Source organism: Cervus canadensis, chromosome 28 (genome assembly GCF_019320065.1).
Source record: "Cervus canadensis isolate Bull #8, Minnesota chromosome 28, ASM1932006v1, whole genome shotgun sequence".
Taxonomy (NCBI): Eukaryota; Metazoa; Chordata; class Mammalia; order Artiodactyla; family Cervidae; genus Cervus; species Cervus canadensis.
In genome coordinates, this window is record NC_057413.1 from 185,506 (window position 1) to 203,270 (window position 17,765).

At 55.7% G+C, this 17,765-nt stretch overlaps 1 protein-coding gene across 5 annotated transcripts; it reads left to right on the forward strand.

Annotated features, from left to right (window-relative positions):
- Positions 1 to 750: 750 nt before the first annotated feature.
- Positions 751 to 16,699, forward strand: IRF4 (interferon regulatory factor 4). 5 transcript variants are annotated; one of them, XM_043450674.1, is made up of 9 exons: positions 751 to 842; positions 1,994 to 2,269; positions 3,246 to 3,432; positions 4,203 to 4,291; positions 4,927 to 5,071; positions 7,051 to 7,158; positions 9,407 to 9,760; positions 13,207 to 13,319; positions 15,249 to 16,699. In XM_043450674.1, the coding sequence occupies exons 2-9, from the start codon at positions 2,054 to 2,056 to the stop codon at positions 15,390 to 15,392; spliced, it is 1,356 nt and encodes a 451-aa protein (XP_043306609.1). In that variant the 5' UTR covers positions 751 to 842; positions 1,994 to 2,053; the 3' UTR covers positions 15,393 to 16,699. The 5 variants fall into 5 exon arrangements, with proteins under 5 accessions (XP_043306609.1, XP_043306610.1, XP_043306608.1 ...); XM_043450675.1 differs by having other exon boundaries at positions 810 to 842; positions 1,999 to 2,269; XM_043450673.1 differs by having other exon boundaries at positions 811 to 842; positions 1,913 to 2,269.
- The last annotated feature ends 1,066 nt before the right edge of the window (positions 16,700 to 17,765 follow it).

Sequence of the window (17,765 nt, forward strand, 5' to 3'; positions counted from 1 at the left end):
AGCGCACACAGCGTGTGAGCGCAGTTTATAGCTCAAGGTATCTGGGCCATTTCCTTTTTTCTTTTCAATGAGTGTGATGTTCTCTAAACACGGCGGAGGGGCGGGGCTCCCGGTGACAGTCAAGGGTGCCCCCCACCCACCCACGGTCGTTCGACGCGGACAGTCCTCTGTCTTTGGTTACGAACTCTGCAAGCCCAGTCCCCTTCGCACCAGATTCCCGCTCCTGCACGCCCCCACTTCCCGCCCTGACAGCGCTGGCGTAGCTGAGCTACTGCTCAGCGGTCCCCGCGCGGAGGCGAGGTCCCCTCGCGCCTTGCCCTCGGCAGGAAACCGCCCGAGTGAGGTTCCCTTGGCCCGTGCGCCCGACTCGAGGTGCGTCCCCAGCGCAGCCTGGCCCCGCGCCCCCGGCTCTCCGTCCGCAGCCCGCTACCCCATCCCGCGCACCCGGCTCCCTGCCCAGAGCCCCCTGACCAACCCCGCGCCCCAGCTGGGAGCCGGCGTTCCGCCAGCCCGGGTTCCGACCCGGCCTCGCGCCCCGGGCTCTGCGTCCGCAGCCCCTAGCCCAGCTTCGGCCCCATGGCCCCGGCTCTCCGTTCGCAGACCCCGCCGCACCCCGCGCGCCCGGCCCTCTGCCCGGAACCCCCAGACCAGCCCCGCGCGCCCAGCTCGATGCCCTCAGCCCCCACCCTGCCAGGAGGCGCCCCGGTTGGCCCCGCCCCGCGTAGGCCCCGCCCCAAGCGCGGCTTTTAAGCTTTATAAAGTTCCTCTTTCCTACCTCGGAGGCTTAGTTTCACTGCTTGGACTTGGGACTCACCGCTGCCCTCAGCTCGAGTCCGGGCGAGGTAAGACTTGGGTCGGGAAGGACCAGGGCTGCGAGGCGGGTACCGCAGAAACCCGTCCGGGGTCCACCTCGGGGCAGCGCGGGGCACCCTAGGGTCGGCACCGGGAGGGAGCACGCCCCTCGAGGGAGCCGCGACGCCCACCCCATCTGCTCTTGGCCGGGGAGTCCCGCGGTCCCAGCGTCCGTGGGTCGGCCGAGCCCGGGCCCTGGGAGGCCACGCGCGGGACCGGGTGTGATAACGAGGTCGCCGGGCCATCAGCGGCCGAGGGGGTCGTCGAAGGGACCCACACCGGGCGGCAGGCTTAACCGCGGGGGACAGACCCTTCCTCCCGAGGCTGTTTCTGTTGCTCCTCGCTCTTGAGGGGCTCAAACTCACCTCAGCCCCCGGCTCGCGGCTTCCCGACCGGTGGTGGAAGAGGAGGCGCTCCAAATTCAGGCCACTAGGGGCCCCGCGCTCCGCGACCCCCGTCTTCCCGGCACCTTCCCGCCCCCGCTCCCCCCGCCGGCCTCCCTGCCCGGCTGATGTTCGGCGCGCGGGGATCCCCCACGACGAGGCTGCGCTCGCCGCCTGAGGCCAGGTCGCTCTGTCGCATGTGGCTCCCGGGCCAACTGGTCGTTGCTACCTGCCTGGGGCTCCGGGGCATTCTTGGGGCAAAGAGTGCGAGTTTCAGAGAGAGCCGCGGGAGAGCTGCTGCCGCCGCTCACCTGGAAGGCCAGGCCACAGGGGATCCCGCGAAACACGCGGGGCCACTGGGGAGTGGGGACTCGGGAGAGGGCGCAGGAGGAAACTGGCCGTGGCAGGAGAAAGGGACTGTCCACGGCTCAGGCCTGGGCAGGGTAGCGGGAGTAGGAGTGAGGAGGGCCACGCGCGGTGGCAGTTGGATTTCGGAGGTGCGCGAAGATCAGAGCCCTGAGTCTGGGCAGCGCGCGGGCCGCAGGGGGAAACGCGAATGGAGCGTTCAGAAGGTGAGGTCGCGGACGGGCTCGGGGAGGCGGCAGGACGGCGGGCCAAGGGCACGCACGAGCCGGGGCGTCTGAGAAGGGCCTTCTCTCGGGTCTTCGGCGTCACAGACTCAGCGGCGCGCGCCTCGCCGCCTCCGAGACTCCGCGGCCTCGTGGTCATTGCCGGAGGACCGCCTCCTCTCCCCGCAGCGCAGAGCGAGTGCCGGAGCGGAGCCTGGGTTGCGAAGGGACAGCATCGGCGCGCGGGGCATGAACCTGGAGGGCGGCAGCCGAGGCGGCGAGTTCGGCATGAGCTCCGTGAGCTGCGGCAACGGAAAGCTCCGCCAGTGGCTTATCGACCAGATCGACAGCGGCAAGTACCCGGGGCTGGTGTGGGAGAACGAGGAGAAGAGCATCTTCCGCATCCCCTGGAAGCACGCGGGCAAGCAGGACTACAACCGCGAGGAGGACGCCGCCCTCTTCAAGGTACCCGGGGCGGGGCTGGGAGGGGCCAGGGCCCTCGCGCCGACCCGACCCGGGCTCCGCGGGCCGGTCCGCGCCGCGGGCTCCGGGCCTCGTGCGGGAGCGCGGGTGGCCCGCGGCTCCTCCCGGCCACTTCGCAGAGGGCAGACCCGGTGCCACGCCTGAGCGCGTGGGGCGCACGGTCCCCCGGAGTCAGGTGCCCGTCCGCGCTCCCGCCGGGTAGAGGGGTGGGCCAAGGCTGCGCCTCTCTGTCCCTGGCGGCCTCTTTCTGGAACTTTGGATACCTCCTCGCCTCCGCGGATCAGCTGTGTCTCTTCCTTGCGCGCGGACAGGTGTGTGCGCTGAGCCTCTCAGGTCTGGTCTCTGCGCCCCTCCCCACGTTGTCCCGCCTCACGCCCCCTCTCTGGCCAGCGCTCTCCTTTAGGCCTTCGTTGCGCTCTGTCTTCGTGTCTCTCCCTCTGTCTCACTGTCTCTGTGTGACTCCCTCTTCCCGAGTCTCCCTTCCTCTTTCTCCTCTCTCTCCCTCCCAGGGTCTCCTTCGGGCCTCTCTCTGGGGGTTTCTCTTTGCCCTGTGTGTGTGTGTCCCTGTCCTGACCGTTTCCCCCTTGGGCCGTTTACCCAGCGGCCAGTGCTGCAGGGCCCGGCCCCACCACCTGTGGGCAGAGCGTGGATGGGGACTTCCTCAGGGAACTTGCCCAAAGAGTACCTCAGGCTCTCTGACGTCCAGAGGTGCCCTGTGGTGGCCCCTCAGCCCACAGCTCTGTCCTTGCTTCCAGCCTAACTGCTTCATTGGGTGGGTGAGCCTTTGTGGGGGTACTCCAATTTCACCCATCTTTTATAAACACCTGGTGTCTTTCTGTCCCACATTCCTGTGACTCTGAAGCCCCCCCCTCCACCATTCTTTCCTTTAGAAATACAAGTTCCAGATTCATTTTTGAAAGACCTTCATTTTAACTTTTCCCTGCTTCTTTCCCACCAGGCTTGGGCACTGTTTAAAGGGAAGTTTCGAGAAGGCATCGACAAGCCAGACCCTCCAACCTGGAAGACACGCCTGCGATGTGCTCTGAACAAGAGCAATGACTTTGAGGAGCTGGTGGAGCGGAGCCAGCTGGACATCTCGGACCCCTACAAAGTGTATCGGATTGTCCCCGAGGGAGCCAAGAAAGGTGGGCTTCCCGGGCTGGGGCCGCCTGCACTCACACCTCACGCTCACTGTCAGAGTCTGGTTTTTTCTTTGCTGCTTTTGTAGCCTGCTTGCCTGGGCCTCCCACCCAAGCCTAGCAGGTGGTTTTCCCAGCTTCTCTGCGTCACAAATTGAAGTTCTCGTGGTGTTAGTGCAAGATGATTTCTCAGACTCCTGGTCTCTTCCTGTGTATGTGCATATGTGTGTGTTTTCCAGTTAGTTCTCCTAAGATATGGGCCAGATTTCCAAGCCAAAAATGGAAAAGCTGTTTGAAGCTTTACTTACTCATCTGTTTCTTGTGATTAGCCATTTTGCAGAAGGGAAGGTTCATGATCTACATATCGTTACCATTTGTAGTAAGAGAAGTGTCAACATTTAAACTTTGCCATGGTCAACTGGGCTGCTTGTTAAAACTAAAGTTCCCACTTTCCAAGATTCTGACCCAGAGCAGAGCCCAGTTTAAACAAACCACAGGTGACCTCACTAGATGGACATCTGCTGGGGGAGCTCATGCCACGAGGCCCATCACCCTCGGGCTTCTCTACTTGTGCTCCCTTTATGGGACCTTGTAGGAACCAGTTTAATGGACTGGACAAATAATTGCCCAAGGGAATTGCAGAAAAATGCCTTATTTGTCAACACTGTGCTATGCATTCTAGGAATTAGACGCTCAGGTATTTTTCTAAGATTTGACATTTCGTCCTGTCAGTTCCTTTTTCACACTGTGCATTTCCCTCTTCCCCAAACCCTCAGGAGCAAAGCAGCTGACCCTGGAGGACCCACAGCTGCCCATGAGCCACCCATACAGCATGCCGGCCCCTTACTCCTCGCTGCCTGCTCAGGTATGGGAGGGGCAGGGCTTCAAGCAGGGGAGTCGGGGCCTATGAGAGGCAGTTGGGCCAGATCCCACGTGGCGGGAGAGACCTGCAAACAGAAGCAAGCAGAACTCCATTTTTGCTGTTTGTCAAACTGCCAAGCCACATCCCAGGTTGCTGGATGAATGTTTCAGTTTCCACCTGGTGTTGCTGGTTTGAAGAGAGGGAGATGAGGGTGGGTGTATCTGCTTGCTGGTTAGATTTCCCCACTGACTCTGAAATCTTCTGGGAAACAGACCTTTTGTGGAAGCCAAAGATTTTGGAAGCAGGGCTTTATCATGTGAAACCACAGGGCAGCTGACCCTGTCGGACTTCTCCGATGTGAATTCCAGCTCTGTTTTATTCACTTTGCTGGAAGGGAGGTAGAGCCCCCAGCAGGGCTCTTGGTTTAACCATATGATGAAGCCTCACATAAAGCGTCGCTTTACAGCGCTATCTCGTTTGTGCTTTGGATTCTTTGTGGCGAGTTTCCACCACGACTTTTCTGATAAGAGGATTTGGCTGCCTGCCACACGAGCGGTCCCCGAGGAGTCTCGGGGGGCTCCCCCAGGCTGACCCCTAGCTGGCCGCTCTCCACCCCAGCCCCCCTCTGGTTCCTCCAGCAGGTTCACAACTACATGATCCCGCCCCACGACCGGGGCTGGAGGGAGTTCGTCCCCGACCAGCCACACGCAGAGATCCCATATCAGTGTCCCATGACCTTCGGACCCCGCGGCCACCACTGGCAAGGCCCAGCCTGTGAAAATGGTAAGGGCAGTGCCTGTGGCCAGAGGGCCTGGCCCCTCCTGGCCTGACCTCCGGGCAGTCCCGTGGCTCTCTGCCTGCTCAGAGCTGCCAGGGAAGGCCCTGCATGCAGTAAAGGAGGGCACGGGTCCCAGAGGAGGACTCCAGGTCCATGGTGCCCGGACCGCTGTGCCCCTGGACAGGCTCAGGGCTGCGTCATGGAACCCAGGGTCACGCCAGGCTCCAGGGAGCTGCCCTGCTTTTCACAGAATGTAAGCAGTGTGCCCACAGCTGCCCAGTGAGGCTGAGGGCTGGGGTCCACCTCCAGGTCTCCTGACCCCAGAGCCCAGCCACACAGGACAGGGAACGTCAGAATTCAGACTGGCCGACTTTATGCTTATTAAGCTAACATGTTTCTCCCTCCTTGAATAATCTTAAATTTTATTTTTAACCTTGGGCAAGAAGTAGTTGATTTTGTTAGTGTTCCCAGAGAAGGCTGGACCATCCCTTAATCCTGACTGTCTCTGTCTATACATCTGCAAAACTGGCATCCCACAGCTGTGGCCTAGCCTCCCTGCACCCACCTCAGCCCACAGGGACCCCAGGGGAGTTTTGTGCTGGTAGATTTCTCTTAAGCAGTGGTGTGTCCAGGCTGTTGTTCCTGGGATTAGAGGTGACAGTAAGAAGAGGAGGTGTAAATACTGTGAAGGAAACACAGAAGGTCTCCACAGAAGCGGGCCTGGTGGGTGCTGCTCTTGGACTGAATGGCGTGGTCCCCGGAGGCCTTCACCAGCCCTCAGAATGAGACCTCTCTCAGAGGTCTAGTTTGCTAAGTGCAGAGAAGATTTCACACAGTGTGTTCAGTGCATCAAAGCACAAGCTGTCAGGACCTGTGAGTTAATTGTTTATATAGAAATCCTGAGACCCGTCAACACCTAGATGTTTTGAATGTTCTAGGAGTATTGGCTCCTTTTTCCAGTCATGTCCAGCTCACTCTTGGCTTGTGGAATTGAAGAAGTAGCCTATTATTTAAGATTGGTTTTGAGTGACAAATTTTTTTAAAAAATCGCAAAATTTGGTTTTATTAGCTTTTTAAGAGTGATTTGCAGCAAAAGTTGGTTTTCCATATTGTGGTGGGAGAGTCTGGACAGGTTCCTGCAGTTCAGACCTGGGTCTGGTGCATCAGCTCTGCTGAACTAGTGACCCTGGTGCAGAGGGTAGGCTGGTGGACAGATCTTGACACATAAGTGACATTATGTGATGTGCCAGCCAGCTGAGGTTCTAGCACACACTCTGTGTTAACGTCTCACGCAGCACAGCTGCTGTGCTGGCTGGAGCCGTGGTTCCCTTTCCTCCTGAACCCAGGAGCAGTAACTAATGAACCGGGCCTATCAACATGTAGGGTTTTGGTCTGGCTCTTGGAGGTTGGAACTCATGTAGAGACCTGGGCTCAGCTCTGCTGTGAGCTCTCTGTGTGCATGTGGTGAATCACACAGCCTCTGAACTCAGTCACCCTGCCCATCAGCTGTGCAGGGACAGTGCACAGCCTTCCAGTTATGAGACGAGTAGATGCTGGGGCTGAGCCTGGCACACACAGTGAACGCTGCACTGGGGCCTGGAAAGTGACCAGGACAGTAGGTCTCAAACGTTCTCAGCAGACACACCCACACAGGTGACTCGGAGGCGCTGGAGGGTTAATGACAAAAAAGAAGGGAAGGAAGGGAGGGAGAGAGGAAGAAGACTGTAGAGGCGATGCCAAGGTTCCTTCCAGCTGTGGAGAGGCTCCGTCCCTCTTCAGCCTTGGTTTTTCAGTAGGACCTCAGGCTCCTTGCCTCTCGGGAGGGGGTGTGTGTGGGGTGGGCAGTGTTGCTCCGGAGGGCCCAGGCCCTTCCCTCCCAGCCTGGTGCACCCCCGGGGCTGACGGGCCACCCTCAGGCAGAGGCAGCTTCCCTCTGCTTCCGAGGGACTCTTAGACGGCATCTGATTTTTATTTGCAAATGCAGGTTGCCAGGTCACAGGAACCTTTTATGCTTGTGCCCCGCCTGAGTCCCAGGCCCCCGGGATCCCCATAGAGCCAAGCATAAGGTCTGCCGAAGCCTTGGCCCTCTCAGGTGAGTGGGGGCCCCCTGGAGGCGGCGTCTGTGAGGGTCCTCTCACCTTGGGTGGATTTGAGGGGTCTGGAGTGGGTAGAAGAGTTAGCATCAGGGGCCGGCTTCCCAGCCTGACCCACTTCTCCAGGTGGATCTGAGCTGTGTCAGCTCTCCAGGAATGTGCAGGTGCCCCAGTTCCATTTGCCAAGGGCCCCCTTCAGCCAGCTTCTCAAACCACGCTGCAGGGGCTCCTCATCGTCCTTGCAGGCTTAGCTGCAAACAGGTGGCCCATCGGCATCCCAGGACGATAGTTCTGGGTTCTTTCTCCTCATCACATACAGTGCCTTCTCAGCCAGCATCTTGCTCTTCCTTTGAGCGTGGTGTGTCTCACAAACAAATCCAGATCAGATCTGGTCTTTAGAGTTTCATCTCTAAAAGAGGCCCGGATCTCAGCCGTCTCACCTGTTTTAAGGAAGACACCTTGAGGTGTACTAAGCGTGTGTGATATATGCATATTTATCTTTTAGATAGTGTTTTGATTGTTTTAAAATGAGATTTGCATATGTTAAAAATGAATAGCTTATGCTTTGGAATTCTCACCCTGCTCCCTGCCCTCTTTGAAAATCAGAGACAGGAAATATAAGCTGGATTCTCCAGGTTTCAGGAGAGCACAGCTGGGGCCCTTCCTTGCTCTTTCTGGTTCTGAGGTTCTGAAGGAGGCTTCCTGCCTTTCTCGGATGCTCCTGGATGGTGGAGGGAGCAGAGGTGTCTGAGCAGAAAGGCCTGTGTTGTTTTTAGAAACTTTCAAACCCTTTCCTTAAGCACCTAGGACTTGAGTGTGTGCCTAGAGAGTAGGAAATAAACAGCTATTTATATCCCTGTGACCTCGTGATTTCTGATGACGTTCAATGAAATGAAACCCCGAGTGGCCGACACCCACTCCTCGGGGTTCACAGCGGCAGGAGCGGCAGAGGCGGCTGGAGGCAGTAATGTGGGTTGTCTGAGTCTCAAAACCTACCCTTGAGGAATGAGAGGCTTTTGTGGGTTTCTGTGGGTGCGCTCAGTACAGATTACCATCCTGGCCGTTTATCCAGGGTCAGCCAGCCGTTCAGGCTTGAACCCCACGCAGTTGCCCCTGGTACTTCAAGTCCAGGGCCCTCGGCAAACCAGGTTGGTCCTTTCAGCCCATGGGTCAGATTTTAGAGAAGGTGCTAAAATCAGCAAAATTTCAGAAATGAGCTCATGTTGTTTAGTTTTGGAGAAAGCACGACTCTAGAGCCATCCTCAGACTCAAACATAAACCAAGGTGTGTCTCAACTGACTTTACGCTTGGGCTGTTTCCTTCATTTTTACAATAAGAGTAGAACACAGACAGTGGGAAAATAAGTTAAAAATCAGTAAAGCAAAAACGTGAAATAAAAACATCATAGTCCCACTCAGAGCTCACCAGTGTTAAGGCTTGTCCTTCCCCAAACTTCAGTGTGCTTCTGTGTGTATGATTTTCTTTTCCTAAATGACATCATACTGATGTTTTTAGTGTAGTTTTGGATGTATGGACATATTTGCCTTTTTCCTGAAAGACCATTGTACTTTTTTGCTGATAAGAATTATTTAAGGTAGGATTCGGAGAAGGCAGTGGCAACCCACTCCAGCACTCTCACCTGGAAAATCCCATGGATGGAGGAGCCTGGTGGGCTGCAGTCCATGAGGTCGTGAAGAGTCGGACACGACTGAGCGACCTCACTTTCACCTTTCACTTTCATGCACTGGAGAAGGAAATGGCAACCCATTCCAGTGTTCTTGCCTGGAGAATCCCAGGGACGGTGGAGCCTGCTGGGCTTCGTCTATGGGGTCCCACAGTCGGACATGACTGAAGCGACTTAGCAGCAGCAAGGTAGGGTTTACTTCTTCCAAATTCAAAACTGATGGCCATGCTTAAAATGAGCTTTCGTTTGGTGGCACGTGACTTGGTGTGTTAGACATAAATGCTGTCATCACCACTATTGAGCTCTCCCCTAGATTCTGTGTCTCACACATTTGGAAAAATGCTGGGTTAGAGAGCGTCACAGACTGACGCAGAAGTCCTTCACCATTGGGCAGGCTCAGGCTCAGAGAGGGTCGTAGGCCTTGCAGTGTCTGCCCCCAGACCCCTTGGTACAGGCGTCCCGCCAACGATGCTCTTCTTGGGCAGTCGCCTGGCCCGTTGCTGAGTACCAGCTCCGGGCTCCCGGCAGTGAGCCTGCACTGACCGCTAGCGCTGTGCTTGCAGACTGCCGGCTCCACATCTGCCTCTACTACCGGGAAGTTCTGGTCAAAGAGCTGACCACGTCCAGCCCCGAGGGCTGCCGGATCTCCCACGGCCACACCTACGATGCCAGCAGCCTGGACCAGGTCCTCTTTCCCTACCCGGAGGACAACAGCCAGAGGAAGAACATCGAGAAGCTGCTGAGCCACTTGGAGAGGGGCGTGGTCCTCTGGATGGCCCCCGACGGGCTTTATGCCAAAAGACTGTGCCAGAGCAGGATCTACTGGGACGGGCCCCTGGCACTGTGCAGCGACCGGCCCAACAAACTGGAGAGAGACCAGACCTGCAAGCTGTTTGACACGCAGCAGTTCCTATCAGGTGAGGTGGAGAGGCTCGGCCGGAATGGGGTGCCTGTGCGAGCCGGGCCTGGGAGCGTGGAGCTGCTGATGGTTGGTGTGCCCCCCGCAAGGGTCATGGCGGCAGGTTGCTCAGCGGGGCTTCCTTCTGTGCGGCCCTGCGCCCACCAGGCCCGACCCCAGAGTAGGTCTCCTGTTGGTTCACCTGTCACCCCATCTGCGGGAGCCTGTGAAGCATGGGAGATTGTCCCGGACCTGTGGTTCAGGCTGAGGTCTAAAAAGTTTAGGATGTACCTACTCCTCACCAGCCAATAAGGCTCCTGTTTTACTGGCACAAGTGGTCTCAGCAAGCATATCTGCTGATGTTTCAGCTCTTTTACGGTTCCTAGAAAAATTGTAAGGTTAGAGGTATGTTGTTAACGTTTGTGGTTGTGAGATGTGTCACCCTCAGCAGATGTCTCCCAGCAGGTGGGACCCCGGTAAGTGTGCTGAACTGATTTTGCAGAGGGGAAATTATGAGTTGTTTCTAGATTTCAAATCACATTTTCCAGAGTCACCAGGTTTTGTTTTCCTAGTATTGATTTCGTGGCAATTAAATCAGGCCTGGGCTGGCTTTTGCGAGTCCTGCGGCCACCTTGTGGGGGGAAGTCCGTCCCCAGGGTCCGTTCAGCTGTCACCATCACCAGACCTCTTCTGGACGGAGAGCTGGTTCTCCAGCATCCTTAGCTCTTTTTGTATAAGCGCCTCCTTCAGAAACAGCCTGTGTCTGGGCTTTCATGGGCTGCCCCTTCCCTGAAGCTGCTTCTTGATTCAGCTCACCTGGAGCGCAAAGCCCATGCAGTCCACTAGCAGAGACTGCGCTCAGCTCCGGGGTCCGTGGCTCACGTTTGCTGAGGCTGCTCTAGATTCTCTTTCGTTGCCCAAGCAAACATGTCCCTGGTGACTCACCCTCCCCCAGAGGCAAACCGGCAGGAGGAGGGAGAGCTGGCCTCTGGTCCCTGGCAGCAGCCCCTGCCTGACCCAGGCCTCACGACGCATGGGGTCGTCCGTCCTGGGCCCAGTGTGTGGACTGCCTGCCGCGGAGCTTGAGGAGCCGGGAGCCTGAGGTCCGGGGCCAAGTCAGGAAGAGCCTGGCTCTGGGTCTCCTCAAGGGGACAGGTCTTGGATTGAGAAGGGTCACTGCGGGTGGGAGGGGCTTCATCCTGGAGAAGGGGCCCTCGCTTCTTGGGGTGTCTCTGGCCCCGCAGCTGTAGGAACGGAGCTCTGTTGGACATAGCTGTCAGCCTCTGGGACTGTGGGCCCCGTCATGTGGGGTGGTATGCTTCTTCATGGAGGGCTATGCGCCTCCTCATGGGGGGCTGTGTGTCCGCTCATGGGGGGATGTGTGTCTCCTCATGTCCTCATGTGAGGCTGTGTGTCCCCTCATGTGGGGCTGTGTGCTCCCTCATATCCTCATGTGGGGCTGTGCACCCCCTCATGTCCTCAGGGGGGGCTGTGTGTCCCCTCATGTCCTCATGTGGGGCTGTGTGTCCCCTCATGTGCTCATGTGAGGCTCTGTGTCCCCTCATGTCCTCATGTGAGGCTCTGTGTCCCCTCATGTCCTCACGTGGGGCTCTGTGTCCCCTCATGTCTCATGTGAGGCTGTGTCCCCTCATGTCCTCATGTGAGGCTGTGTCCCCTCATGTCCTCATGTGAGGCTCTGTGTCCCCTCATGTCCTCATGTGAGACTGTGTGTCCCCTCATGTCTCATGTGAGACTGTGTGTCCCCTCATGTGCTCACGTGGGGCTGTGTGTCCCCTCATGTCTCATGTGAGGCTGTGTCCCCTCATGTCCTCATGTGAGACTGTGTGTCCCCTCATGTCTCATGTGAGACTGTGTGTCCCCTCATGTGCTCACGTGGGGCTGTGTGTCCCCTCATGTGCTCATGTGAGGCTCTGTGTCCCCTCATGTCCTCATGTGAGGCTCTGTGTCCCCTCATGTCCTCATGTGAGGCTCTGTGTCCCCTCATGTCCTCATGTGAGGCTCTGTGTCCCCTCATGTCCTCATGTGGGGCTGTGTCCCCTCATGTCTCATGTGGGGCTGTGTCTCCTCATGTCCTCACGTGGGGCTGTGTGTCCCCTCATGTGCTCACGTGGGGCTGTGTGTCCCCTCATGTGCTCACGTGGGGCTCTGTGTCCCCTCATGTGCTCACGTGGGGCTCTGTGTCCCCTCATGTCCTCACGTGGGGCTCTGTGTCCCCTCATGTCCTCACGTGAGGCTGTGTGTCCCCTCATGTGCTCACGTGGGGCTGTGTCCCCTCATGTCTCATGTGGGGCTGTGTGTCCCCTCATGTGCTCATGTGGGGCTGTGTGTCCCCTCATGTGCTCATGTGGGGCTGTGTGTCCCCTCATGTCCTCATGTGGGGCTGTGTCCCCGTCCCTCATGTTGTGTCCGACCAAGAGCTGTTTCAGTTTTGCTCTTTCCCTGTGACCCAGGGCTGTGCTCTGTGCTACTGCAACCTCTTGTCTTGAAGTGTTTTCTGAGGTTCGAGGAGGAAACTGAACTAAAAGCTGCAGCTGTGCAGGCGGGCCCCTCCAGTCAGGGATTCCCGCGAACCTTCTTGAGCCGCCAGGCCTCTCAGCCAACTGTTTCAGAGAACTGAGCCAACGCAGAGGCGTGGGTGTCACCCCCGCCCCCTCGCAGTGTGGAAGCCTGGCGCATGTTCTGCTGAAGTCAGTTAGGTTTGATTTGAATTCTGGAAGAAAAAAAAAAAAGCAGGAAGTCAATGGTCCAGTGAGTTAGCTAGAAACTTTTCTTCGGTTGAAGAGAACAGTGGAAATCTTTGATATCTACCCATTCAGGATCTGCAGCCTCCTGGGGACAGCCCCGCAGCGGGGCGCACATCTGATAAGGCCGCCGCGGCTGTGCACACGCGGCCGCGCCCTTGTGAGCCTCTCCTCTGCGGACTGACATGTGCTCTGGGGGCGGGGCCAGGGTGCTGGCTAAAGTGGGCGCGGGGCGGGCCCAGGGCCCCATCCCACCTTCCGTTCTGAGGGAAGCAGCTCAGAATCACCGGGTCTCCAAGATAACTTCCTGCACTCTGCAGTGTCAGAGGTCGTGGGCAACACAGACTGTAGATTAGAGGTCCTGGGTCAAATCAGAAAATTTTGATTTTTTGGAAAAAGATTCTCCTCTGTGTAAATGATTCTTTTGGCCCAAAATAGATCCATTTCCTTTTCGTCCTCACCTACTCCTTTCCGAGACCTTTGCTTCCTTGTGGGTCCAAAGCTGCAAAACGAGCCCTGCCTCTTGGGGTGCAGCCCCCTTGAGGTGAAGGCGGTGCCCCGGAGGAGACCCGTGGGAACACTCATATGCACCCCCGCGTCTGGTCCCGCCCTCACCTATGTCTGGCCTCCACATCCACGTGGGCTCCCATCCCCTCCCCGCGTCCAGCATGTGGGTCTCTGAACTGCTTCCGTTGGTCTGCAGAGCTGCAGGCGTTCGCGCACCACGGCCGGCCGCTGCCAAGGTTCCAGGTGACTCTGTGCTTCGGGGAGGAGTTCCCAGACCCTCAGAGGCAGCGTAAGCTCATCACTGCCCACGTGAGTGTCTGGTCACCTTCGGGTGACTCAGGAACGGGCCCTACTTAGAGGGGTTCAGGTGGGAAATCAATGTCCGGGGCCCTGGGCAGAGCAGGAGGGAGGGTGTCTGGGGACAGTGCCTCCCAGCCTGGACACCTGCCCATCACCACCTGGGATGACCTCTGGCCTGCACTGCACCCGTCCCATATGTTTTGTTTTCCAAAGAAATAGTCATATTCCCATTTCATAGGGATTTAAAAGGATGGGGCTAAAAGTTGCCCTTTAAAATTCTTGACATTTACTGTTACTTTTAAAAATGCCTTCTAGCTGATCTTCCCTTAAGGGGAAGCTTTCCCCCTGACTTGAGTATTATGTAAGCCCCCTCCAAAAGTCCCCCATCCTCTTTTACTTCTGGGTTATTAGAATTTATTTAATTGTCGGGAGCTGAGGGCCATCAGTGTCTGGTGGAGCAGAGTCTCTATGGCCTTCGGGCAGCTCAGGCCATGGTCACGCTTTCCAGCAGAGTCTAGCATGGGTTCACCTGCACAGAGTAAACATCTTTCACAGAAAAGGAAAGGAGGAAGGTTTAGAGAGATAACATGTAGCATTAATTTGCCTCAGAAAGCAGAGTTTTGAGTACTCGAGATTTTCAAATTTGAAACTGAAGCCTCTGAAGGCTGTGATCTGTGAAAGTTATTAACAGGCCCAGGTGACAAATAGCAGCAGGGAAAGTCACACCAAACAATAAGAGATTTCAGGTCAGATCTTTTAAAAAATATTGTAATTAAAATTTTCAAAAAGCTTTTATTTTAGCCGACAATGTTGTGACAGTCTCAGGTGGACAGCAGAGGGATTTGCCGCACACATATATATGCATCCACACAACCTCTGCTTCTTGATTATAAAATCAAAAAACAACTGACCAACCAAGAGAAATACAGTCCCCATAAATCTTTAGAGTTTTCTCATGAATTCTCTCACTGACCCGACAGTTACTGATATAATAACAGATTCTTGTTAACAACTGTCCAAGGACTGAGTGACCTTGGCACAGGCACACAACACCTCGGAAGACGGTGGTGAGCCCTGTGTCTGAGTCTCGGGGCTGGCACACACTGGCCTGGGTCAGCCGGGACCCTGGGTGCACCCAGGAGTCTTGCTCCCCTTATTATGGATTGAATTTGCTTCAGTGACTTCAGATGAGTTATGCCTGAGCCATTATATGTTGACTCTCATAAAGGCTCAGCTGAGGAGCACAGCTGACGGGATGAATGTGCTCCGTTCCTTACTGTGAGTTCAGAAAAAGCTGAGCACTGAATACTCTCTGGTGGATGTGCTCCACCCTCATACTGAGACTAGAGGGATCTGGGGTCAGTTAACTTCTCTTTTTCCACCATCCCTGTTAAATGGCAGATGTGGAAAAATAAGTCCAGTGGCCTAACTTACCGGATTACATTAAACTTGAATGAGACTCAGGTTTGATCCCTGGGTCAAGAAGATCCCCTTGAAGGAGGGGTTGGCAACCCACTCTGGTATTCTTGCCTGGAGAATCCCAAGGACAGAGGAGCCTGGAGGGCTACAGAACATAGGGTTGTGAAGTTGGATGCAGCTGACATGACCGAGCATGCACGCACCTTAATTTATCTTTAGTTTTACCTTAATTTTTACGATTACCTTTAATTCAGTCATTTTACCAATGTGCTTGATTTAGTTCTAGTTTAGTGTAAATGTCAAGTGGCAGTTGGTTTTACAAACACCATCATTACCTTTCCTTTCAACTGAAGCGCAGATTCAGTAGATCCTGTTTGTAAGTCTCTGTGTTCTCCAGAAGGCTCCTCATATGGCACGTCTTCACGGTCAGGGCACCTGACTGTACGTGTGACCGCGTCCTTAGATGTGGTGGGTTGTTGCCAGATGTCGACGATGTCTTGTTTTGATCTTCCACTGCAGGTTGAGCCTCTGCTAGCCAGACAGCTCTACTATTTTGCTCAGCAAAACAGTGGACACTTCCTGAGGGGCTATGACCTGCCCGAGCACGCCGGCGGCCCGGAGGACTTCCACAGGCCCCCGCGCCACTCCTCCATCCAGGAGTGAGGGCCCCGGGCGGGAGATGGCGCACGCGTAAATATGCGCGAGGGGGCGGCTGGCTGAGCCCCTGCTCTTTCTCTGTGAAATGTGGGAACGGGGGCTTCAGTCCCACCCCTGAGGAGAACATTGGTAGAAAATCAACTTGACAGATGAGCTTTTTCGAGAAGAAAGAATGGTTTTCAGGGTCTTCTGTGGACCCCGATGATAATGTGAAAACTCATCATCATGTGGTTTACATTTACTGACTTGCTGTCTCCAGTCTGATGTGGACTCTTTCTTGCATGAAGACTGAGAAACCTGTGCTTCATCGCTGACCGCCAGGATGGCACGAAGGTACCCAAGTGCCAGTCTGTTTCTCAGGGAAGTAGAACCTACTGTTCTGCCCAGAGGAGGAGTGTGCCGGCCGCTGTGGATGGCGCACCTCCGGATGCTGACGAGAAGACAGACCCGGCTCTGGGGGTCCCCACCTTCCTGGGGCCCCTCCCTGGGTGGCCCGCCGCCTGCTGTCTGCACCCCCAGGCCCGGAGCTCAGCTGGTGTGACCCTGCGGTGCTTCTCGAGCCAAAAGCATCAGGGCCACCCTAAGTGCCGTGTTTTGTCACCTCATACTGACTGGTTAAGATACTTTTTGTTTGTCTTTTTGTCTCTCATGCTATAGAAATTATTGCTATAGCAAAAAGAGAAAGATTGACAGATCAACAACCCAAGACATATTTCTGAAGCTTGGTGCACGTCTCCCCTCTTGTCCTGTTTGTTAGGAGACCGGCCACCATGGCAACACTAAGAGGAGGAGTGCCCGCCTGCCCGGGGAGAGCCCTGCGCGAGGGCAGGACAGGGCTCTGCAGATTGAGCAACTGCAGGCCAGGGGAGCTGTTTTTGCTTACTTTGTATATTATACGCTTCCTCATGCCAGTGACCGCTTGACAGGGCCTTAAAATTATTGGGCTATTTCCAAACACGGCTTTTTATAGAATCACTAAGATATCTAATTGCTTAAGTGAACCTGACCACTTCTTTGCTCTTCCTTTTGGAAAAGTACAGATGTTTGGACCATGGTCTAGCAGTTTATTTCTGTCCTACTAGGAAGTAACTGCCATAACTTAGGCTCAGTGTATGAACTGATGATTCTCTTATTCTAGGCTGTGTCTTTAAGTAATTCAACAAACTTGCATTAGACAGATTGTAGCTTTTATCCAGAGAAGGCAATGGCACCCCACTCCAGTACTCTTGCCTGGAAAATCCAATGGACGGAGGAGGCTGGTAGGCTGCAGTCCATGGGGTCGCAAAGAGTCAGACATGACTGAGCGACTTCACTTTCACTTTTCACTTTTATGCATTGGAGAAGGAAATGGCAACCCACTCCAGTGTTCTTGCCTGGAGAATCCCAGGGATGGGGTCGCACAGAGTCGGACACGACTGAAGTGACTTAGCAGCATCAGCTTTTATCCAGCTTAGTAAGCAATGAAGGCTGGAAATGTCATTTCTTCTTTTTTTTTGGAAAACGTTTTTAGGGATAAAATAATACATATTACCCACAAAAGTGTTAGACAGTACAAAAAAGCAAAACCCAAAGAGAATCTTCCTTTTTTTCCAATCCAAATCCTCCTCCTTTTAGGTGCCCACAAGAAGAATTTGATTGTTCCAGCAGATTTTACTTTTCTATAGATAGACACAAACCTAAAAAATCTCAGGGGTCCTTCGTGCACCCAGAGGTGCGGATTCACCTGCTCCTGGGGTGCTCCTGCCGAGCCCAACTTGAGGCCCTCAGCGCGGTTTAAGCAGTTCATTACCCACATGGAGTCCACCCCTTCCGACAGTAGATTGCACTCCGTGGGCCACAGTGACTTATGCATCTTATAGATGTGAGCATCTGGGGTACATTACCCCCGGGGGGCAGGAGACTGCGGGCCACAGCATGGCTCTGCCGCGGTTGGCCGGCACCCCAGCCTCCAAGCAGACGCGCGAGCCCCTCGTCTCCTTTTCCAGCACGAAGCTGCTCTGACTAGAGCTCCGTGTCTGGCAGATGCTGTTGGCCGGGGCCACACCCGTCCACGAGCACAGCGTGCGTGAGCGGCAGCTTTCTGTGGTCTAGGGGATCCACAGCGTGGGGCGGTAGGTGGAACACCATGAAGCAGGCCCGGTGAGGGACCCCGATGTGGGCTCAGTGTGTTAGTGGAGGGTGCTGTCAAGTTTAGGCCCTTGTTATCTGGAAGAGTTTTAGGTCCGTGGGGAAGGTCTCGAGGGCGCCCCTGGCTTGTTTCTTGTTCCTGAGGTTTGGTCACACTGTGGGCAGACCAGCATCTTCTGGAGCACCACAGAGAGCTCCTTCACACCATGGCTTCGGAAGCTCCTGTCACCACGCGGAGACCCAGCCAGGTGG